The sequence below is a fragment of the Hibiscus syriacus genome, unplaced genomic scaffold, assembly GCF_006381635.1.
Source record: "Hibiscus syriacus cultivar Baekdansim isolate YM2019G1 unplaced genomic scaffold, ASM638163v2 tig00112230_pilon, whole genome shotgun sequence".
Classification (NCBI taxonomy): Eukaryota; Viridiplantae; Streptophyta; class Magnoliopsida; order Malvales; family Malvaceae; genus Hibiscus; species Hibiscus syriacus.
In genome coordinates, this window is record NW_024063275.1 from 100897 (window position 1) to 126845 (window position 25949).

Below are 25949 nucleotides of genomic sequence, written 5' to 3' on the forward strand. Positions count from 1 at the left end.
TCTTACTCAATAGGGCTAACATAACCGAAAAAGAAGAGGTCACGTGTCAAGATTCTCGTCGGCTTAAACTCAAACATCACTGATCTTCTTGATCTACATGGGTACGAAAACCTTGAAGATACACTAAAGAAAGCAATGACAATCGAAGCACAAATCCAAAGGAGATTCCGATTCAAAGAAAATTACCAAGGTATTTCATCCTCTTACCAAGGTAATCCTTCAAATCCTTCCTCATCTTCTACTCCATCTTCTCTGAAAAAGCTAAGAGATGACAAACCTGACAAGGATAAAGAACGACCAGCAATAAATGACACACTTCCAGCCCCTATAGATCAAATGATAATTTGTGAGGAGGTAAGGAAAGCAAAAAAAGAAAAAGCTGAGAAAGTGGCCAAAAAAAAAGGTCACTAGTTACAAAAGCCAAAAGAATAATGACCCATGGGAGGTGAGTAAACCTAATTGTGAGAAGAAAAGAGTGACTCAAAATCTATGTGTGAGCACAAAAGAATTGAGAGAGAACCTTCTTTAGAAACAACCTTCCATCCTTGTTCGCTTTAGAGAATCAATTGTTTCGATTTCTAACATTAACAAGGATTTGCCTAATGTTTTTCATCTTTGTTACAGGATTTTCGAGAAGTATTAGGTGATCCACCTAACAAATTACCACCGAAAAGAGAAAAACAACACCAAACCAATCTAATTCAAGGTTCATCATACCTCGTCAAACATACAATCTCGAAGAAACCAAAGAGTTAGATTTGTTACAAAAAGGCTACATCCAGGAAAGCCTTAGTCGTTACGCCATCTTAATGAAGAAACATGACTTGAACAACTCCGCATGCTTTATAGTTCGTGCACAGGGAATCCATGTAAATGATGAGAAAGTAAAAGCAACACGAGACTGGACCACACCATCTTCCATCGCCATGAGTTGTCGAATAGTGCTAGGTGACCCTCCTGACGGGTTACCACCTGAAAGCCCTAATCACTGTGTCATATCAATGAAGAATAACGATTTACAAGAGTCCAAAGGTAAGTATTTTATTACTCATTCTAATGACATTGTAACGTACTTCTTCTCCTTCTTACAAGGTAAGGCTCGTGAAGTTGTCATCCATACTAAACACAACTCCTTTAAGTACGTAACATACCGAGGAAAGCAAAACACAGTAGACAATGCACTACCACGAAGGTATACTCTTACCTATCAAACGCATACTACTATTCCGAGAATTGAACATATCAAAGATGCATATCACAATAACTCGGATATTTCTGATATTTACCCATACTTTTAAAAGTGCTTTTAATGAGCTTTATCTTGTATATGAGTTTCCTTGCCAACTAAACAGGTTCTACAGTCCACAAATCTCCTCCCGAGAATTCTTAATTCATGAACCACACTTAGGAGACTTAAGGGATTACTTTAACAAACCAATTGACATGGGTTTTAAACACTCATTCTCACCACACACGAATAAAACCATGGAGAAATTATCTGAAGCAATCATACAGAAAGTCAACAGTGGTCGGCGCCATGTTGAACTTCAACCTAAACATCAGATTACAAGGCTTGTATACAAAAGAGGATTTCAAGACTACAAGAAATCAGTTCCTACAAAGAAGAAACCTCGACTGAAACGCATAAAGACACATCACATTGATCCTGGTAAATGTTTCACAAGTTTTCCTTTCAACACATCTAAGTCTCTTTCTCTTGGATTTTCAGATTCGAGGATGAATCCTTTTGAGGAGTGGGGGAATGATACATGCACCAGAGTCCATAATACATGCTTCTTTGGACTAATGTTTCTACTCGAACCTATTAGAAGAACAAAGTCTCAAAGATTCAAAGCATATATATTCGGTAAGTATAATGTGAATGAATCATTAAACGATTCTAATGTTGCTCCCTTTAATGTTTCAGATTCTAGGTCGAATCTTTTTTAATAAAGAGAGGATGATACATGCATCACAAGGCTCACATCAAAGGAAGAAGTAATAACTCTTCCAAATGATCCACTCGTCCAAGCATTGGAAAAGAAGATCAGAACAGAAGCAGACTTACGATGACTTTTTGAATGGGATACTGATCTTATTTAGTCGAGATGTCTTCTGGAGATATGATTTTCTGTCTCTTATCTTTCCAACTGTTCTTGAATCGCATCAATCCGATATTGAGAACTCAAGATATGGCTATTTTACTGAAGACGGTGCATGCTGAAAATCCTATACGGGATTAATTTTTGTAAATATTACGAATTTTCAATATTTTTATTGATTATTTGTAATATAACTTAATATAGGATGGTGCATTATCTTTTAGGATTAGATTTATTATTTTATTAGGAATTAAGGTTGGGTTAAAAGTATTATCTTTAGTTATTATTATTTTTTTAAGAATTAGAGTTAAAATATGTTTAGTTTATTATTATTTTATCCATTAGTTATTTAGGATCTTTAGAACTCAACCCTATAAAGGAGGCTTCATTAAACTTTGTAATTCAAGATTTCTTTGATTAATAATACAACGAGAGTTCGTTTTTGCAAGTGATGATTGCCTTGTCCTTCGAAGCTTCTTCTCCTTGAGTTCTTTCAAGTTCTTGTGAGGGAGATTAATCTTCACACTCCAATTTCCTTTTCATCGCGACTAGGAGGGTTGGTTAGAGCCATATTATCGTGTTTGCCTTTTCATTGCGACTAGGAGGGCTCGATAGGACATTATCCATCATTTTCCACATATCCATCTACGTCATCAATTATCTTTATCGTTCACCTTCATAAGGGAGATCTTTTGATTTCTTGGCTATCTTATTTTATTTGCAATTCATTTATCTTTTCTTTATCTTGTTTAATCTTATTTTTATCTTGTTTCAGCACCAAAAAGAAACCCTATCTATTGCCGCCACCTTCCGATTCATCCCTTATTGTTCTTCATCGAGTCTAAATCTTTTATAGGTTTGATTCTTCAACAAGAGCAACGTTCATTAACCCGCCACCTTCCCTATCAATGGGTCATTCCCTCGAGCTCGAAAAAAGACTCGTTTGGACAGTAAATGGGCCATTTTGTATAGTTGGTCATTTGTTATTAGCTGTTTCGTATCAACTATCAGTCTAAGTGAACAGTTGAACCCTATTCATCACTGTTTTTACCATCAGGAAAGTTGTATGTTTCCAGGCATTTGAACTTTCTGTTTGCCTAATATGATGAGTGTTTTATGTTCAGGAATGAGTTTTGTCGCACTGTGTACTTTACCTGTGCTTTGTAAAGGAAGTTATCACACTATATTTTTTAGAATTTGGCCTTATTTTCCATTGAGAACTTGAGCTCAACAAATATAAAATATAAGCAACATCCGGTGGTAGAGGAAGTGTAATAAACAAATCAAGGAGAATCAATGGACTCCAATTTACAGGAAACAAGCAACTGAGGAAGAGTAAGCCACAGTGTACAGCAGAGGTCAGTTGGTTTCTTTCTTTTGCCAGATTAGAGTATATAGCAAACGGTGTTGACAAAAAAAATCTATTTTTATTGTGAATCTCGTTTAGTTCTTCATTAATTTCTGTATGATGTATGCTTAGAATTCCAACATGTTACGTGTATAGTTTCTGCAGATTGGAGCACTCTGTTTTACTACATATGCACACTTTGGTTGAGAGCTGTCATTCAAGGAGCTTGACTAGGGCATATGGTAAGGCTTTCGTTATTATCTTGTTCTCCTTTATTTGTTGTGCATATTTTAATCTTTTGGGGCGATATTTACATACATCTGGTAAAATAAGCTATGTTACTGGGATTTAATTTATGTGGGATTTGGATTTGGGTATATTTCGTACACATAGTTTAACTTTTTTGAAAATTTAATGTTTTTGGAGGAGCCTCGAAGTGTTATTTTGCATAGCTATGTAATATGCATCTTTATATAAAAAAAACAAGTCTTGGGTCCGTGGGAAGAGAAAGGTAGGGCCATAGAGGCTTGACATTGAGCCAGCCAGCCTCCTTGATGGTCAATATCACGGGCATTTTTTACTTCTTCTCTATTTAAATCCCAGTTCCCGTGAGGAAAAAGTGGTGAAACAATTGGGGGCGTCTGGTCTCGTCTAGTGTGGTCCCGTGACAGCCCCTATAAAACAACCTCTTCTGTGGCTTTGTGCATTGAGTCAATAAAGGCAGAAGCTCACGTGGTTGATGATGTTTGGGTAAAGCAGTGAATAGGGTTGAACTCATGGGGAAGGTGATGGTTTAGGGATCACTTTCATGTGCAGTGTTTCTTTTGGCTTTATCTCCTCTTCAAGGGCTACATATTAGTGGGGCGGGGGCTTAAACTATATATATAAGACTATAAAGTAACGTTAAATCTGGCAAACCCAAACCTAATATTTTGAATTTGGTTAATCTCCAATGCATTATGCTATTCGGACCTTTTTGCACTTTTCTTAAAGTATCCGTACTATATCGGGTATTAGAACACGAGAGTATGATTAGCGGTGAAGTCAGGGTTAAGATGAACATAAATTCAAATGGTAATTTTTTTTATTAAAACAGATTGTCTATTTCATTAATACAAATTAAAAAAAACTTGAGTAGGTTTTGGGGGTGTTTAAGATTCTGCTCGACCTTGTGTTTTTTCTTTAGACTTTTTTTTACAATATATGTGAAGACACTAGTTTTTTTCATTTTTTCAATTTATTATTATTATTACTATTATATTATTATTTATTTTTATTATTAATAATATTATTATTACAAACAGACTCATTTACAATTACAAATCCCGGAGCTCAATTACCATCAGAGGCCCAGACCCCGATCCAGTATAGACAACCCAAACCCTCTAGGGTTTGTATCATGTTGCTAGGGTTTCTAACCCTAGCGTCGCCACGCTCCAAGCTTCCAGACGCTTCAACCTTTGCTGCCAAGTTCTCCAACCGCCACTGTCGACGATGCCATTGCCAGGTGCCTCAGCCAGCTTCTGCCACCCTCTTCGAAACCTCCAGAAGACCCAGATGGCCACCCACGTTGAAGCTCTATGGTGAGTCACCGCCATAGCTTGGTGACTCACCGAAGATCGCTCCATTATTGGTCCGAAGGGCGTATACGGTGGCCTATAAATATGGCCACCGAACCTGCAAAAAAAAAGAGGCGGGCAAGAATAGAGCCACGGAGATACAGAGAGGAAGACACAAACAGAAGCAAACAACATCAACGAAAACAAAACCCACAACAGCAAACTGAAAGGAAAGAGAAGAAAAGACTTACCTTGAAGCCTTTTCTACCATCGGAAGCCCAAACGTTGCTAAAACCACCCTATATCGAAGGTAAAGCCATCGGTTTCCTTTAGATCTAGATCAATCAAGGTAGTTTTAGAACAAAATGAGGCCATATGTGGTATCTAGGTTGAAAAAGAAAATTTTGGGGTAATTTGGGAGATCCGGCCACCACTCGCGATGGCTGGCGTTGGTGGTGGGTGGCGGAGTAAAGCGGCCGGCCGGTGTCTGGTCTCCCTCCGGTGAGGGAAACCTTAAGAAAGGCAGAGCGTTTTTTTCTTCTCTCTTAATTAGAGAGAGAATGAGAAGAAGAGAAATAAAAGATTGGCCCGAAGGGCCGACCCTTTGAGGATCATATACCCTCCCAAACGATGTCGTTTTGGGTAGGGGGTATATGCGTAATTTACACCTAAGAGCAAACCCTTTCCGTGATACCTATAACTTTGTAAACTTATAATTTGGTCACTGAAATCAATCACTGAAAGCTTTAATTCGGTCGTTTACTTTTATTTCTTTATAATTTAGTCATTGTCATGTTTATATATATTTAAGGTAAATAACTTACTTAGTCCCTTAAATAATTTAATAATATTTATTTTAATCTGAATAATAATTATGGGTTAATAACACTATGAGTAATTATATTTCCATAATGATTCGATTTATGTACACTATTTTAGATATTTATATTTCATTTTTGTTATTTTTAATTTTATTTATTGTCCCTAATAATTTTAATATTTTTTTTTTAATCACCTATAATAATTAAGGGATAATTACAGTATTAGTAAATATTTCGAATTGTTCATCAATTTTTATATTTTACATTTTAATCTTGTTATTTAATTTTATTTAAGTACTATTTATTTGTATTTATTTTTATTATTGTTCTTTATTTCTCAATATATTAAATTATTACTTCCATTATTATTTTATTATATCTTAGTCATATATATATTTGTTTAAATAAGAATATTTATTTATTTTTTTATTATATTATATTTTATTTTTATTTATTTAAATTATTTTATTAAAAATCATCACATTTTCAATATTTAATATGTATTTATTTTTTCAATATAATAAAGGGCAGTCTTAAAGCAATTAATGTTCATTTTCTGATATTTTTAAATACATAAATATCTTATTTTTATAATTATTTTAGATAAATATTTTATTAATATTTATTTTCAATATTAAGAAATGACAGTCTTAAAGCACTAGATGTCTATTTTTTGATATTTTTAAATAAATAAATTTATATATATATTAAAATAAAAAATATTTTAAATTAAAATATTTAATTATTTATAGATATAGTTTTATTATTTATTTATTTTTTAATATAAAAAGAACTCTTAAAGCACCTAGAAGCCATTTTCTGATATTTCTAAATAAATAAATATCTTATTTTATATTAATAGATTTTTTAATTATAGTAATAAATGTAAAATAACAAGATAAATTAAATATATCTTTGAATTTTTATATTTCTAATAATAGAGACAATTTATAATTAATAAGTACCAATTTTGGGCGTTGTGGGGGTGTTAATCCTTTCCAAACATAATCGACCACGAATATCTTTTTATTATTAAAAAGAACGAATTTTTGGTTAAAACGCAGATCAATTTATTTTTTAACTGATGTTTTCTTAAAAACTCATTAAATTTTTTTAGCTATTGGACCTACCTGACCCAAAAGGTCGATGGGACTCCTTAAACCAAAAAAACCTTATTCACATCACTTTCCCGCCAAGTAAAATTTTGTGCCAGGGCAAAAACCGGTTACGACAGCTTGGCGACTTCGCTGGGGAAGGGTCAAACTTTAAAATCAATTACAAATTGTCTCTATTAATTAGAAATTAAAAATTCATATATTTAATTTATAATTCTTTCTTTTCAAAATTTTTATATATACTTATTATTTTCCTAATATTTATATATATTATTTTATTAATGTTTTATTTTATTTTTAATGTATTAAATTTTATTATTTATTTGTCTGTCAGAGGTTTGAATATTTCTCCTCACACACAACACATACACATAACATAAGCTTTTTTAATCAAGCTTGTCCCTTTAAGTGGGAGTGAAAGCGACGTCTTCGTGAGAATTTATTCTCCGTGTTAGACCTAGCAAGTAGCTTTCGGGGTTATAGCTCTATGTCTTCATGGGAATTTATTCTCCGTGTCAGGCATAGAGAAATGTGTCCCCTCGAATTGAACTCGATCCATTTAAGTCTGTAGTGGAACTAGGATTGAGGGATGGTAGCCCAAAGGGGCTCAACAAGGACAATTCGAGTACCTTTACTTTTAGAACCAAAACCTTGCATATAACAAACCCTAGAGATTCTCCTGATTTAAGACATACTTAAACCCTGTCCGTAGGTGTACACAAAGGAGAAATAAACTCTAGCTTTTAATTTAATTTATTTTATTTTTTCCTGAATAAATGCATGCGAACTAGAAATTATGCAGTTATGTTAATTTTTCCAAACAAAGCATGGAACTAGAAAGCATGATGTCATGATTTATACCTTGATAGATAGAATTTTTCTTTCCATTAGTTGATACTAACTATTCTATTTTTTTCTTATTTTTTCCATGCATGTTACATTGCTCTAATTTGTTTATATTCTTTTGTCTGCATTGCATGATCATGGCATAACCAAAAGGTGTTTACTTGAAAGACTGTTCATCAAATTGGAAAGAAATCGTAAATGGACAAAAGTTGTATGATCAAACAAATATGATGCGGCCAAGGAAATACATCTTGAGGAAACTCCGAGGATAGAAGCAAGCAATGCACACACAGATCCTGTTATATTAATACCAAAAGTACTCCACAGAGATCCTTCCAGATTGATACCAAAAGCAGTCTACGGTAAGAGCATCAGTCGGGGAATTCAGAATAAATGAGGCTTTTATGAAGCTCAAGCATGTTATTTGAAGGACCAAAATAAGAAATTGAGCTCAGAAGTGGAAACCATGCATGAAGATTTCTAGAAGATGAGTCGAGCCTTTCAAAGTACTGGCATAGGAACACCCTAGAAGAGTGGATAAAAGGGGTCACCAACTAAAAAGAACTGCAACATATACGAAGATCTTATCCAATAACTTCTTGGACAGAAAGGTTCTCTTACAAGGAAAATGACAATTACAAGAATTAATACACAAGATGAAAGAGAATGTTATGGAAGAAGCTGTAATCCAGACAAGCAATATGGCCCACAAGCTGATAGAATAACTTGTCTTTAGGAGGGAAAGGTTATCCCCTATATGTAAAGTTTTGCTGAAGTTAGGACTGAAAATATGTCCTTTAATAGTAAAAGTTTTGTTTGATGCACGGAAACTTTTGTGTTAATGAAATCTGTTTAAGATGATCACTCTTGAGTAACACCTCTTCATACTGCATTTGAATCTTGCATTTTCATTTACATTGTTGTTTGCTTTTGTATTGCACACAAGAATTAATACAAGATGAAAGAGAATGTTATGGAAGAAGCTGTAATCCAGACAAGCAATATGGCCCACAAGCTGATAGAATAACTTGTCTTTAGGAGGGAAAGGTTATCCCCTATATGTAAAGTTTTGCTGAAGTTAGGACTGAAATATGTCCTTTATGTAAAAGTTTTGTTGATGCACGGAAACTTTTGTGTTTAATGAAATCTGTTCTAAGATGATCACTCTTGAGTAACACCTCTTCATACATGCATTTGAATCTTTGCATTTTCATTTTACATTTGTTGTTTGCTTTTGTATTGCACAATTTACATTCTTATTTTTGCATCGTTGTATTTGCATTTGTATCGTTGTATTTGCATTTGCATCGTTGCATAGTTACATCTATAGTTTCAAACTTATATCATTAAAATATTCAATCATTAAAATAAGGATTTCAACCGAAGTGATCTTGGTTATTCCTTGAAGCAAGAACGCTTAGCAAGATACAAGAAAAATGTCTAAAGAAACTGAGGATATGCTAGCCAAATTTGAGATAGAGCAAAAAGAGACACAAGAAGAATTGAGGATCAAGTTGGCACAAATTGAAGCTAATATCACAAATTATCAGATCAATCTACTGAACAAGATGGAAGAAATGATTGGTAAACATTTGACCACTGGGAAAAGTCTAGTTGAAAACCCCACAAATCCTCTGGGTGTTACACTTGTTCACATTCCTGACACACCTTTGTACATCAGGAAATCCAATCACCAGTTCACTTTGCTGTTAAGAAATATCAAGCTGGAGCGTCGTTCCCCACTGATTGTTCTACTGCTTCTGGGTTGAAGCCAAATGAATTTTGTACTGCTTCTAGAGAGACGGTTGAGTCATTTTATGGGTTTGACGGCAAAGAGCTGAGTTTGGTCCTCGAATTAGTTCTCCCACCAAATTTCAAAGTCCCAGATTTTGAGAAATATAATGGGACCACGTGCCATTCATATCATATCATTATGTACTATCTTCGTATGACTGGCTATATGGAGAATGAAAAATTGTTAATCCACTGTTTGCAAGACAATTTATCTGGGTCTGCATCCAAATGGTATAATCAACTAAAATACTCAAATACGTTCTTGGAGATTTAGCTCAAGTTTTTTTGGGTCAATACAAGCATATGATTGATATGGCCCCTAATCGAACAATGTTACAAAACATGAATATGAAGTGTAATGAAAGCTTTCGACAATATTCACAACAATGGAAGGATGTTGCTTCTAAAGTACATCCACCATTGACTGAAAGGAGTTCACTACTTTGTTCATCAGTACACTAAAATTTCCCTATATTAATCACATGATAGGGTTTGTCTCTAATAATTTCTCTAATATCATCATGAGTGGAGAAATGATCGAAATGGCTATCAAGAATGGCAGGATAAGAGGCTCTGACAATACTGATGTCGAGAAAGAAGTTGAGGTTAATACAGTGAGGCCTTATTCAGTTAAACATGGCGCCGAACCTTATAGAGTGATCAAGAAGAAGAAAAATGTGCAAGGTTTTCAATTTCCTCCCTTCCACTGTTCGAGTGAAAAATTGCATCAAAAATGCTCTCAACCAGATTAACTACTCCACAACTTGATCAACCATAGTGGCCTCCAAATGAGAATTGGACCTATAAGGAAGTTCCTTGGATAAATCAGACTGGAATTCCAAATTGTTCAGCTAAGGTTCCTGGTAACCTTGATGGAAATTTCCAAGATCCTTTAGAGCAAGCAATTCAAAAATGCAAGATAAAGAAGGGGTTAAGGTTCAATGTTCAGAAACTGTTGTTTCAACAGAGACTAATATGACCAAATCATGTGAAGAATATCGGGCGCAAGAAAATCAAAAGGCTCCTATGGAGGTAACTCGAGATTGGCCTATAGGTCTAAGAAAGAATGGGGCAGATATAACCCAAAAGACACCTCAGATACCTATATCAGATTTTCCGAAAACCAGTAAGGAAAGGGGCAACTTAAGGAATCTGGTTAATACTACCCCAGTTGCAGCTGAAATGAGCATTTCCCCCCTTGATCACAGGAGAACATTTTGTCGTTCAGAACGATCAAAGAAAGTGATAATCTCTCGAGCAGAAAAACTCTGAAGAGTTTTAGGAATCTATCTCAAATTTGTACCCTCATTTGGTTAAAGGCCAATACATTACACCAAGATGGTGAAATAGATTTTATAATTTTCACCTGGGTATCTAGGCATTCATAAGGAATTGTTGGTCATTGTTAAAAGAAATAGACACTCGTTGACAAGGGAGTCTTGACACAAGAAATGATCAAGGAATGAGAGGCAAATAAAGATGAAAATCTTGGGCCAAGTACACACCCAACATTCGAGGAATGATAGACGCAAGCTAAATAAACAAGTGGAAGTTGTTATCTACCACTGTATTACTTTCTATTTCAACATCCTGTTTAACTTGTTTTTTGTTCCTTTCTCCGCCTTTTGTACAATAAATAAATTTGTGTTGCTTATTAAGGTTATGAGCATTGAGTCAATTTTGTAATCTTGTAGTTCTTTGAATATCAACTGGATTAAAAAGCTTTTTATAATTAGAGTTATAATCTTTGACAAAATATCAGGATTGAAAACCAGAAAAACAAGGACCATTGACCTTACCTCAGAAGAAATACACCCAAACACTATCCTATTACAAATATGAGATAGCCTACTCCTATTGAAAGAAATTACAAAAGGCTTGGTATTTATATATAGAGCGTACAACGTGGGGCATCGTTGGTGTATTACATTACAAAACCATTAGAATATTTTTCTATTGATGACGTTCGATGATGAACATAATTTTACAAATAGGTAAATCTAGTTTAAGTCAGTTGCTTGGGAATTGAACTCTAACGAAGAGATTTTCTGAACTCCACCAAAACACCTAGACTATAACATGTTCTTCTTAACAAGCTTAAGAAATGGATTTGGATACCCATGTTATATTATTATATACAATAAAGCTTGAGTTGTCCCACTAGAGCAAATGGTTAATCGCCACGGCTTATGGATAATATTCAGCTAATCTATTATACTATTATATGGAATAAAATGTCCCTCTAGAGAAATTGGTTAATTGCCTCAGCTTTATGGATAAGTTTCAATTAACCTAATAAAGGTGATTATATTATACAATAAAACTGAATTCACTAGCCAAAATGGCAAATGTGTTAACAAATTGACTAAGGGAGTTACGAAACACCTGTTATAGTTAACTTCACACAAGCACTCAGAAATTTTATTTTTAGATTGATATTTCACACTACTTTGATTAGATGAGTCTAATGAAAGATTCTAGAGAATTGAAATGGAAGGACTCTAGAAGGTCTAGTAATTGGCAATCCTAGTTGTCATTTTATACGTATCGGTTAAAATACCAAGTCCTCAAAGTGAGGCATGTGACAAAGTTCACAAAGAGCGAGAGATTAGTGATCTTAAATAGATGTACCATAGAAAATAGGAAAGCCATCCTGAAACCAAACCAAATCTTGATACTTGTCAAAGAACTATAATTCTCAAACATTAAAGAATTATTTATTCTTTTGATATTCAGTGAATTCATGCTTATGATTTGATTTTATTGTGAACCTGTGATAGGCAACATTTTACAAAATTATGTCATTCTTCGATAAAGAAAGAAGGAAAAACATTTTCAAATATGGCAGTCTCAAATAAGGTAGGTCCTTGAAGCAAGTTGTTATTTATTCTACCTCTATTATAGAAAAAAAACGAGACTAGAATGATGAAGCATTGCACTTTCTTGAAAGCAAGTGGTCCAAAAAGCCAGAAATTCTGGAGAATTGAACTTGTAACGCTCTCCTGTGACATCATTAATAATCCATCAAGAAAGATTATCACTTATCTCATGCTAAGGGCGATAAACATCACCAGACAAATTATTTTCCCCAGCCATCAATCCATGTCTCTAGCAGATTCTCCAATCACAGAGTCATAAGTCTCATTAAGTGTATTATGGGAATGAACAAGTCACCACTTGCACTCTGGTTATACTGTGATACTGGTCAAGTCTTGGTACATCATAGCTTCTTCCATATCCGATCATTTTCCTTGTCAGGATTATATTCATTATATCCTTCAGAAGATTGCTGAACTTGAAATTGAGAACTTATGGCACAAAATAAGACATTGGAACAGATTCTACACTTATAGCCCATTTCAACTAAACATTTCCATGGTTCGGGAAGAGTAGGATATGGAGATGTCTATCTTGAAGCAGCAGAAGAGACAGTCACTGTAGCAGTCATTGCAAGGAAAGACACCAACAAAAATCTTCTAGTTCATCCTGATGATGTTTATTTCTTCCTGTTAGGTTGTTACACTGGAGACCACCGATAACAAGGTCAAATTCGCCAAATCTACTCATCAATTGCTCCAACTGATCACCATTCAGTTTTTGCGCATCTATTTTCAAAGGTATGCCAAGACAGTAGAAGGCAACCTCTGTATCACTGATACCAGAGAAAAGAGAGACAAGACATTGATACCACCAGAGAACATGTCTCTAGCAGATCCTCTTCCTCGTGTATAGTTTTTAGGGAAACCTAGAAGCATTTCCACCTCATCAGGTTCAAGTGGAATAACTTTATTCCTTCCAACCCATACCAGATTCTATTTTCGGCATTCATCAAGAACATACTTCTAGACATTCGAAGGTGGCTTATTGTCATAAGTTTCAAGAGCCTTACGGGTCCTTTCTGTCAATTTGGCATTTCATGTACATGTTTGTAAACATTTCAACTTTGTTCTTGGATCGAAGGAATTTTAATAAATTAAAACAAACTTAACCCTAAAATCAAATAGTGCCAAAGTAGCCTTTATTCATCTTATTCTTTCAATTTGTAGGAAAACAAACAATAAAGAAAAGAAAACTTACAAAAATTGATTTCATTTTTGAGAAATTTAAAAAATATATCAAACACTTTGATTTCAAAAATGCATCTATATTAAGTAAAATCAAAATTTAAACTCTTAAAAATTAATCAAAAACAATTAGATTATACTTATAATGCGACAAATTAGGTGAAAGTAAAGTTATAATACTTGGATAGTTGAGTAATAAAAAAATATTTTTAAACAAACAGTCTAAAAGTAATTACAAAATAAAATAAAACATCTAATTTAAACTCCTAAAATCATTGAAAGATATAATTTAAACACATGAATTTGTCACACTAATTGTGTTGCGTGTATCTATGTAAAATATAGTATTTTAAGCTAAAAACGAAGAACATGAATAAATGTTGGCACGTCTAACCACAAAACATTGGCATGTTTGTTTAACTTTATTATTAGAAATAATAAAAGCCGATAAAGAGAAAAGAAAATTTGTACAATTGGATTCCTATCCAATTAATTACTTTGGCATATTTGAGGATTAAATTTATTTTAATTTATTAAAATTATGATTAAGTTGATAGAATATATAAGTAATAGTGATTAAATGTGTAATAATATCAAATATTTTAACTACCACATCATTTTTTAAAATATTAACTACAAGTGATTTTATTGAATGCATTTAAATAGTACTTTAGTGACCTGATTGATAAATTTCAAAAATAATGGTCAAAATAAAAAGGGACAATAGTTAGGTGGTCACTGATATAATTTACCTTTTATTTTTAAATAATTTACCTTTAAATTTTGAACTAATTTATAATTTATATATTGAGTATTTTAGAATTTTAACGTTTATAAATTAATTTATCGGTGTTTATCATTAATGGTACTCATCTCCGCTTATCGACCATGAAAGAAACATCCTATTTTACATCTATAAGAATTATGACTATTAAACTTTAATTATTATTATTTATAAATTGTTATGTAATAAAATTTATATGAAATTCAAACAATTGACTATTATTAAATATACTACAAACTGTTTAATAAATTTGCTTAAAGACGAAGTATATAGAACAAGACAGAAGTGTTGAATGTCTTGTGTAACAAGGAAAGTTATGAACTACTAATATTTATCATTGAATTTTACAAATTCTTACAACTAAAATTTGTTTTACCCATATTGATCCAAGTTCTGATAATTTCGTACAATTTTGTCCAACAAGTATTCTTATGATGAATGTGAAGTGAAGAATGGCAGAGTAGTACGTACATTGTGAAAGATTGTCAACTATATTCATTTGATAAATATATGATATTCAAATTTAAAATCTTAAAAAATAATAATGAATGTTGATTTATGCTTACAGTTTCAAGTTTCACAAAACATTTAAAAAGGAAAGAAAAAGGTACAGAAGACCGTGAAATCCATACAAAAAAACAAAAATTATATACAGAGTCAGCAGCAGCAGAAACCACCACAAGAGGGACATTTCCAGGCAAAATACATGTGCCCACATGCCTGTTTGCGAGTTTGAAACAAACACCCACACTACTCTTTTCCCATATATATATTATTTAAGATTGTCATTGAGTTCTAGTTTTAGTGTCAATTTTTGAGAGAGACCCAGAATCAGAAACCCTACAACACAAGAAGAAGAAAAGCTACTAGCTTTCAGGGGTTGTTGCTTTCTTTCCTTTTCTGACTGTTTGTTGGTATTCGAGGAGTAAAGTTGGGGTTGAAAGAAAAAATGAAGGAGAAAAGTGAGAGTGGTGGTGGAGGGTATGTAAGAGCAGATCAAATAGATCTGAAGAGCTTAGATGAGCAACTTCAAAGGCACCTTAGTAGATCATGGACGATGGAGAAGAACAAGAACAAGAACAAGAAAGACGAGGGAGACGAAGGCGGTGCAGCTAGCGGCGGCGGCGGAGCACAGCTGATGTCAAGCAACACTGTAAGAAGACAAGAGTGGGAGATTGATCCTTCTAAGCTTATCATCAAGACTGTTATAGCTCGTGGCACTTTTGGCACTGTTCATCGTGGTGTTTATGATGGCCAAGATGTTGCTGGTATATATATATTATTCACCTTTCTTTTCTATTCTTCTTTTTCCAGTCTTATTTCTGGCCTTATGATTTGCTTCTGAGTACCCATTTGTTGTTGGAACACTCAGCTTTTTCTGTAAATGACATTTTTTTTATATGTACTGAAAGAGTGTTCACTTGGTTTGTGATATAGATTTTAGCTATTTTTTCCCTTTTCTTCATTTGGTTTTCTTTGAAAATTAACTTTCTAGGCCAGATGAAAGTGTTGCTATACATTAGGCACTAAAGCAGTGTTGATAAACTGTCCATGGCCTGATTTTGTTAGTGTTCTTCTATGTTTCTTGTGTGATTGTAAAATATGAGTATGTACCCCCATAGAGGGTCATATGCATAATATTTATGTCCGAAAATGTGTTTGGGACCGTTATCGAACATGGATATTTCAAGAAAAATGAAGAGTCCGAGCAACACTGGTTTCCCAATATTAGTAGTATTATTATCTATATCAAAGCTAATGCCTCAGGTTTGCAGTGATGGTGTTGAACTTTAAGTGTTTTTTAAGGGGCTCTTGAAAATCTTATTACAACTGTTCCGTTTGTTTTGCTGCTGCTGGGAATATCCGAGTAAAGAGGGGAAACCAGAGTTATTAGAACAACAACAACCCACCCATTGCTTGAATTTGTTTTTCCATTGTGAATCCGTTGATTTTTCACTAAGCAGTTTGTGATCAAACTTGTGGATCTATCTTCTGGAAACCGAATCCGTGATTCACGAGATCTTTCGAGCTGGCAGTGAGTTGCACTGCTGCAGTGACTTAAATGATGTTATTCTTCTATTTGTTAGGCTTTCATGTGTCTTAATTTATTGTTGGTATGCACTTTTTATCTCTACTTTTTGGAGATAAGAAGCTAGAAGATTTAAAGAGCTTCATTAATCTATAACTGCCAAATGGACCATATCATCCACTGGACCCCGATTATTTCCGGTCATCTACACGGATTTAACTGCCACATTAATCTATAACAAGGTTTTTGACCTTTAGATAGTGCTTTGATTGATCATAAGGGCGATGTTTTGGTATGTTTTCCATGATGTTCAGTTTCCTATCAGTTAAATCATGTATGAAAAATATGGTCTATCGTGTGGTTTATTTTTTTTACCTTATAGTAACTGTTTGCTTTCTTTTCTTGTTTCTTCCGTCATGCTTAGTTAAACTTCTTGACTGGGGAGAAGAGGGCCACAGATCCGAGGCCGAACTATCTTCACTTCGAGCAGCTTTTACACAAGAAGTTGCAGTGTGGCATAAGCTTGATCATCCTAATGTAACAAAGGTAACAATCTTTTCCGCATTCTTATCTTGTATCTTTACTCTTCTTGACCGGAACTGCAAAACCTGCATTTGTTTCATCTACTAAAAAGCTTGCTAGTTTGGACAATGCATAAGCTTTTAGTCTGTTTATTTCTCTTATTTTACTTGTTCAAATATGTCAACTCGGTAATTGGGGATGTTGACAAAAGTCTGTAACTCTGTATGTGCATTGGTTTGCAAGATGGTCTTTTTGGCATTATGCCTATTTGTCTTTAATCTTTGTCCAAAAATTTCCATGCAGTTTATAGGGGCGACAATGGGGTCGTCAGAGCTGAACATACAAACGGAAAATGGTCACATCGGTATGCCGAGTAATGTTTGTTGTGTTATTGTTGAATATTGTCCCGGGGGTGCACTGAAATCATACCTGATAAAGAATCGGAGAAGGAAGTTGGCTTTTAAAGTAGTTGTTCAACTGGCACTAAATCTTGCACGAGGGTCGGATTCTTATGCCCTGTCGATATAATTTCTTTTAATTATATAGCATGTGAAATTATAAATTGTAATTTAAACCGAAGTTCATATGAGAGTGCGTGTTGATGTTGTTGCTTTCGACACTTTTTAGGTTGAGCTATCTTCACTCCCAAAAGATTGTCCATAGAGATGTCAAAACCGAAAACATGCTTTTGGACAAGACGTTTACGGTCAAAATATCTGATTTCGGGGTGGCTCGACTCGAGGCTTCAAATCCGAACGACATGACCGGAGAGACCGGAACCCTTGGTTATATGGCACCGGAGGTATGATACAACATATTCTTTTGTTCCGAGTTGAGCTGTCCTGTCTCTCTCTCTCTTGATGAGTTAAAATGCCGTAAATTTGCTACAGGTCCTTAATGGCAATCCCTACAATAGAAAGTGCGATGTGTATAGTTTCGGTATCTGTTTGTGGGAGATATATTGCTGTGACATGCCGTATCCCGATCTCAGCTTCTCGGAGGTGACATCGGCTGTCGTCCGTCAGGTAAATGTGCCATCTTCGACGATGTATTCTATGTTTGCAAAACTATGGCCACGAGGATTCCACATGGATTGTAAATATTGTCATAACATAAACTTTAAACTACAGAATCTGAGGCCGGAGATACCTCGTTGCTGTCCGAGTTCTCTTGCAAATGTAATGAAGCGATGCTGGGACGCAAACCCCGACAAACGGCCGGAGATGGATGAAGTGGTGTCGATGATGGAGGCCATCGACACATCAAAAGGTGGAGGCATGATCCCGCAGGATCAACCCCAGGGTTGTTTGTGTTTCCGAAGATATCGAGGACCTTGATATCGATACCAGAGGCAAATAGTAGTCCAAGTTTTCGTTGAATTGGATCAGCTATGCATTTTGTATAGATGTAATGTTTCCTTTTTTGATTGAGAATACTGTCAATCTGATTTGGACATTCATTCACCCATTCTATTAATGCTATTAACCAGATGGATCATGTACTCAGATTCAATAGGAAATGGTCTCCACTCACGCAATTCAAGCCATGTATGTTTCAAGTAACAACCAAAATCACGCTCAATATTTATGTGAGCAACTGGTTTTTAATAGCACTGTGTTTTTATCGGATCAGCTTAAAAAATGTAAAGTTAAATTTTTTTCAAGTCAAATTGTTTAAATTTTTATTATTTAAATTTAATTATAAATATTTGTAATATTATTATACTATTCATTTTAATCTGAATGTTTTTAATCGATATGTACATATATTTATCATAACTCTTTTAAAAAATTTAAAGTTAATATAGTTTTACATCTTTTTAGGGTCGGTAGATTGATGAAAATCAAAGATTGAGATTAACTCATTTTAGGACGGAGCCAGAATGTTAACTTGAGGGGGGAAGAGTATAATTTTTCTAAAATTGAGGGGACAATTTCATAATTATCTTATAAATATTTAAATTTTATATATAAATTAAAGGTAAAGAAACAAATTTTTGGCTGAGTTGGGGGAAGAGGCACAGCCCCTCCCGAGCTCTTGGTGGTTCTATACCTGACTTATTTTTTTCCAGTAAATATTTTTTATTTTCTACTGTTAATTTAAACTTTTAATTTCTCTTATCCAATGATCCTAAAAATATGTAAAATTAAAAGAGTTTTACATAATATAATTAGATCTTGTGCTATATAAATAGAGAGAGAATTGATAGACTCAATTCAAACCTAAAAATTAATTCATTAATTATTAAGATTTTGAATTATTTAAGTTTTGTTAGTATTTTATAAATCAAATCAAATCGATTTTTTTGGCATTAAATCATATCGAAAATTTTGATTTACCAAACAAAGCATACGAGGAAAAATGAATTGAACCCAATATCCATTGCCGATAGGCAGACTAACCAATTCATAAAGCATAAAACCATAAACTAAGAAACCTCTGTCCTAATTGTAGAATAAAGCAAAATTGAGAGTAAAGTCTATGTCCCCTTTGGAACTCAAAATGTAAAAAGAATTTAGGCCGTTCCAGCAGGCTGATTAGAGAGCTGAACCTCTGCTGCTTGCCTTTTGTCCTTTTTACTGTCCTTCCCTTTGAAGTAATAGTATCCATATAAAACCAGCTGCATAAACCCAAAGATTGCTCCTAGTCCATTCGATACCTGCAATTTTCACATTATTGTAATTGTAACTCTCACTCTTTCCATTGCTTGTAATATTATTTCAGTTTTGAACATCATACCAGGATGAAGATGTCAGGTGGAAGGAGGCCATAAATGGTCCAGCAGACACCATTAGAGAATCCAGCCAATGAGAGCCAAAAGGGCATGTACTCCACACTCTTTGTTGTGATCACTTTTCTCTTTTAATGTAAACAAGATTGTTAATATGAAAAACAAAAAGTGAATCAAGTGAATGAACAATGGATTTGGAGGAGATATTACCCAGATGGCCAGAGGTGAGGCGTACATAAAGATGTTGAAAATATCAGATATAACTCCAACGAAAAGAGTTCTGTGGCTGCCGTGAAAGGCCAGCATTGCCACCAGAGCAATGACTACTGTCAATGCCGCTTCACCAAGGAGGACATAGGCAACAGTAAGCTGAAAATTTGATCAAACAAATCAATATAAATGCTAAACTAAATGGAATTAGATCAGCTAGACTGTTGTTAAAGATGGTAAGAAAACGAAAACCCAACATCCAAAACCTTACCGAATATTGATGCCTACGTTCAATCTAACATGTGTTCTCATCCTAAAATTCTACCAATATCGATGCTTACGTTCAATCCATATAAATGTGAAGGACATCAAAAATTGTTCGATATAATTACGGAGAGAATGGTTCATTTATACATACCCTCTTCTTCCGATCATTGGCATAAATGACATAAATGGTTAGGTACGTCAATTCAACGACAAGACCGAAGGCGTTGATGGTCAACACTAAAATGTTGTCCTTTTTAACAAAGGGGAGGCCATAGAAACACCAAGCGATGCAGTTCATGACTGTGACCAAGTATGGGATCGCCTGAAACTCCTCCACTGCCTTCTTCTTATAGATCCGATAGAAAGTTGGTCTATTCACAATAATCAAACAATTTTTTAGAGTCGATTCTATATTCAAAAGGAAAAAAATACCATGGGGAGATTGTAATTACACTGGCGAAAGAAAGAGGCCAAAAGAGATGACATTGCCTGTAAAAGAAATGAATATAAATAAACAAATACTCCATACTCATACTAAATAAATATAAACCGAGTAAAAAAGTAAGAAAGAAAATCTGTACAGTCTTTTCATCTACATAGATTTATTAATTGACGTAAAACCTTAAACCTCATGAGAATCATAAAAAAAAAAGGGAGAACGAAATCTCCATTGATCAAAGCTAAAAAGAAACGACATCTTTTAACGAATAAATATAAATATTTTAGTTCATATTTACTTCAACAAAAAAAGGGAAAAATAAATATTTCTAGTTTCATTGAAGCAAAAAGAAAGGAGAAATGATTAGAGAAAAAAAGCGATCTCCATTGATAAAAGCTTCTAAAACTCGTTGAAAATCAAAAAGCATTCGCTTCTAATCATATGATCGAAATCAACCAAATCCCCTAAAAACTCAAGGAGAGAAGCATTAATTACCGATAATGCCGATGACATTGCGAGCAAGTCCCATGTTAAAAGCTTAAGGTTAGCAGCGAGCGAGAGAAGAAAGGCAGAAGATGTTAGGGATGAAGGCTGCAAATGGATTTGAAAGATATATATAGATTTGAGATAGAGATAGAGGGGGAGAGAGATTTTTAGTTGGAGTAGAAATACTTGGAGATAAGATTTTACTCTTTTAAACAAAATAATAATAATTTTTCAAACACGATACTTTAATTATCCACTAATCCTAATTAAAATCAGAATTTCTGTTTTTTTTTGGAATTTTAATTATCCATTAATTCTAATTAAAATCACAATTCTTGTTTTCGAAATCTCGCTTAGTATCTTTCTTGTGCATGCAATATGCATGGCGTCGTGGCTTTGTATAATTGGGGACAGTGAGACGCGGCGCTTAAATCGTTTGAGTGTTTGTTGTTAGAGGATATTATATTGACGTCGGAGTTGTGTGAAATAACGATCACTGCCATTACCGGAATGCCTAAAACACTGTATCATGCGACGAGAAGATTTCGTCTTTCCTCGAGTGCCCAATTAGCAAGTAAAGATTACGCGGTTTCCCCATTACGGAAATCCACTAGCAAGTGCTTCATTCTAATCCAATGACTAACAGCAAGGACTCGAATTTACGAGTTTTGATTTGATCCGAGTTTATTGAATTGGATTCTTTTTTTTAAAAAAAAAAAACCACGATATGGCAGGCTCATATCTTTTAATAGATATTTTAGAGATAAAATAAAAATAATATAATACCTCAATTTAGAGATAATTATAATAATACATCTATATATTATATATTTACGTATATATAATAATAAAATTAATGTAATATCTTTTTTGTGCATGCAATATTGCAAGAGTCGGTTGTATACTTGACTTGATCCGAAAATAATATAATTATATATTATATATTTATATATAATTATAATAATACCTCTCTATATTATTTTTTTTCAATTATATTCATATCAAATAAAATTAAGATTTTTTTTATAAATATATTTATGTCGGATCATGCCAGATCATATTCAAGTTTTATCGAAAAAGACGAATTGGGTTTTGGATCATGTAGACATATATTTTCGTCCGAGTTATATTTAAATATATTAGTTTATTATATTATATAGTATTTATTCGTATTGTATAAGTATATGTGTTACGTTTATATTATATACATATACAAATTATACTATATACTATAATATACTATGGTGGCCATATACATTGTGTCCATTACATATATATTACATCATTATATGTGTACATTACATATATATTACATCATTATATGTGTACATTATAACGCATACATATTTTTTTTCTTTTTGTTTTTATTTACAGGCCAAACCCGAAAAAGCAATCCCACTAGGCTCAACCGACCAAGCCCAACACGTGAGAAGTCTGCCAGTGGAGCTAGGGTTCCATCCCTTTTCCTTCAACGCCGCATGTCCTGGACCATCGGATTAACGGGCCATCCGACGGTCGAGATGGCTTGAAGAGTTTTCATCCCAGCCGCAACCCACCACCCGTTCCAGCCGTATCCAACAACCCCATATCCCAAAATTTTCGACACCATCGTGGATAAGAATCACGTCAAAAACAGGAAAAATGATCATTTGAGTCTAAATAGGAGTCTAAATCGAACCGAAAATACTGGGTTCTCTAGAGACTATAAATACATGTAATGTTATTCTAAGGAAAAGGGAGAGAATCAAGCAAGAAACATACTTGTAAACATGAAAAGAAAAGTGAGAAATCGGAGCCAAAGAAAACTTGTAACCTTCGAAATAAAAAACGTATTTTCTTTTCCTTCTTCGGCTTGCATGCTTGTTTTGCTTACTAGTTTGGGTTTTTTTTTTCTTTTTTTCTTTTTTTTTTGGTTCGAAGAAACCTCATAAATCGAACGGCCGATGATCGGAGGGGGAGGGTACTCGAGAAGTTTTTCTCAGATCTAGCCCTCCCCGATACCCTTTTGTAAAAACCAAAATCATTTTTGAAGAGAGGGTGGAAAAGGCTTTCAAAAAATGTAAAAAAAAAAAAATATTCATCGCTGTGAACGGTGGCCGGTTGGATTATGGGTTCACCATGAACACTGGCCGTGAGTTCTTCATTTGCGAAGAACACTCCAGAGCGTTTTGAAATTTTTTATTTGATCTGTTGAGGGGGGAGAGAAGAAATGAAGAATTGTTTCTTTATTTTGGCATATATACGACCCGATGACCCGACCGGATCCCCTACGGGATCCGCGTGTTTTCACCTGGATAGGGGTTAATTACAAAGCTAGACCATTGGTTATTTTTAAACCCTTTTTTGCGCTTTTAATTTTAAGTTAATTTCATTCATTTTTCCTTTTAATTCTACCATTCGATTTACTTCTTTTTTTTTAATTTGGTCATTTTTCATCTAATTTTTATATGTTTAAGATCATTGTATTTTTAATCCGACATTTTTTATATAATGTTCTTTGTTTATTTTGTTTATTTTTTGGTTTTATTTATTTTCCTTTTTTAAATTTAGCTAACTTTTTAGGTTTTTACTTTTTTTTTAATTTCATTTATTTTCCTTTTTAATATTAGCCATTTTTATTTATTTTTACTTTTTAATTTAGCTATTTTTTAGGGTTTTTATATTTTTATTTCATTTTATTTTTTTTATTTTTATTTTGGTAATAAGTTTGAATTGAATTTTTAAATTTCAATGGAAATTTTAATTTTCACAATTAAGACAATCGACAAATTAAAATGGTACCAAAAGGACAGTTCAAGGTTGCTAATCCTTCCTTGAGTGTAACCAACTCCCGAATCCGTCATATTTCTGGTAAAACGCAAATCAGGTAAGATGGTGTTCGATCAACCTAAATATTTTTAAAATGATCGGTGGCGACTCTAACGTGTTTTATTTAATACAAGCCCAATTCTGGGCCCACCCGAAAGACGGTTACGACATATTGGTGACTCTTTTGGGGACATGTAAGTGAGTCGGCCAGAATTAATTTTCGGTTGTCTTTTTAAGCGAAAATAACAAGTTTAAATTTTAATTTATTTATTCGATTCTCATTGTTTATCTTTGGTTATTTTTCAAATAAATAGTTGTACTAACGTTTTTTCAATGATTTTAAATTTTTAAAATTTTCATATCAGGCTCTAGACCCGAGCTCCAAACCCTTTTAAGTGGAGGTGAAAGCGACGCCTTCGTGGGAATTTATTCTCCGTATAGGCCTAGCAAGTAACCTTTGGGATTCATATACCTTGTGTCTTCGTGTGAATTTATTCTCTGTATAGACATAAGTGAATGTATCCTCACGAATTTAACTTGGTCCACATAGGCTTGTAATGGACTTAGGACTGAGGGTCTGACAAGCCCAAGGGGGCACCAGAAAGGAGAACTCGGGTACCTTCTTTAGAACCTAAATCGAAAGACTGCAAGGAATTAGAGCCCACCCCGAAACTCCATTTCAAAACCTATGATGCTTGAATTATTTCCTGTTTTACTTTCTGTTCAAAGCATGTGAACTAGAAAGATATGAAGTTAGGACTTGTTCAAAATTAACATGTGGGATAGAGATCATATTTGGGTAGGAATGATAAGCATGTGGGGTATGACTTTTTTCATCATTATTTTGATTATTATCTTTATCTCACTAACTTTTTTCATTTTTTTTTCTTTCTTTATTTTTTTATTTTATTTTTTTATCATTTACATCATTCAAAAGAAGTGTTGATCCATAAAAACGTGTTCGTTAAATGTAAATAGTTTGCATTAATGGTCAAAGGGGTTGTAATACAAGAGGTGGAAAACGCAGAGGTCTGAATATGGTTAGGAAAGACTCAGAAGGAAAAGGGAGACAGTCTGCAAGAAAACTATGTGTCAAATTCAATCAAGAAGATATGGTGCCAACAATCGAAGAGTATACCACTCTGTTGCATTGTGAAGGACTTAGAATGGACCGGGTTTACACCAAGCACATCAAAAATCAACTTTTCAAAAATGGGTTGGTAAAGGTTGCAGGGGCATATGAGAAAAAGGTTACTGACCTGGAGAGTCCCTTCAAAGACAACAAGAACATGATGGCAAAATGATAGCTGAATTGGAGGCCATTGTTAATGAGTTCCTGATAGTTCATATAGATGGAGGGCTCCAATGGCGTTTCCGTTAGGGAATAGGCTTAGCAAATGGTGAAAGCTAGAAATGAAATCATTCGAGATTTCTTGGAACAAGCTTGACACTTGCACGATTTAGGGAGAGAAGTTGGAGTGGTTTGACAGTGTATTCAACCGATGAAAGACGAAGGCAGAAGACTAATCAACCTGTTAGAAATTATTCAGGGTCTAGAAGACTTAGTTAGAATGTACCTTTAGGATGTTTTTGCTCTTAAGAAATAACACTTTTGTCTCAATAAAGATTATTTATAATAACATACACGTTTTTGGAGCAGTTCCTCGAAACTTCATACATCATGCATTCTTGCATATTTCACATTATTTTTCTTTTTTTCATTACATTCACATTAACTAACAAGAGATGTCTCATAAAAATGATGAAAGCAAGTACACTCTCGAAGCAAAAATTTGTACGTCTAAGGGTACATCAAAAGGATCCATGGCAAGTGAATGATCGAGAAATGGGGAGCAAATGTGGATGAAGGCTCTAATCCAATTAGGCACTCAACATTCTAGAAATAATGGGGCATCCTAATGAGGTTTTATTCCATTTTGCAGCATCATGTTTGAACTTGTTTTTTGAACTTTCTCATATTTCTTTTTGTAAGGATATTTAAATGAATTTATGATACTTTAAAG

The 25949-nt window shown here is 33.9% G+C and overlaps 2 protein-coding genes across 3 annotated transcripts; one reads left to right on the top strand and one right to left on the bottom strand.

The window, feature by feature from the left end:
* Nucleotides 1–878: 878 nt before the first annotated feature.
* Nucleotides 879–18347, top strand: LOC120176133 (serine/threonine-protein kinase STY13-like). Of its 2 annotated transcripts, XM_039182633.1 has the most exons (8): nt 879–884; nt 3433–3437; nt 15550–15701; nt 16887–17008; nt 17288–17484; nt 17612–17786; nt 17875–18009; nt 18115–18347. In XM_039182633.1, exons 3-8 carry the CDS (start codon nt 15572–15574, stop codon nt 18319–18321), a joined length of 966 nt encoding a protein of 321 aa, XP_039038564.1. In that variant the 5' UTR covers nt 879–884; nt 3433–3437; nt 15550–15571; the 3' UTR covers nt 18322–18347. The 2 variants fall into 2 exon arrangements, with proteins under 2 accessions (XP_039038564.1, XP_039038563.1); XM_039182632.1 differs by lacking the exons at nt 879–884; nt 3433–3437 and having other exon boundaries at nt 15353–15701.
* LOC120176135 (bidirectional sugar transporter SWEET7-like) lies at nt 10405–21160 on the bottom strand. The gene is made up of 8 exons (XM_039182634.1): nt 21127–21160; nt 20645–20681; nt 20344–20563; nt 19926–20084; nt 19724–19843; nt 19509–19643; nt 13049–13052; nt 10405–10415 (listed from the first exon to the last, which is right to left on the bottom strand). The coding sequence occupies exons 1-8, from the start codon at nt 21158–21160 to the stop codon at nt 10411–10413; spliced, it is 714 nt and encodes a 237-aa protein (XP_039038565.1). The 3' UTR covers nt 10405–10410.
* Between the last annotated feature and the right edge of the window lie 4789 nt (nt 21161–25949).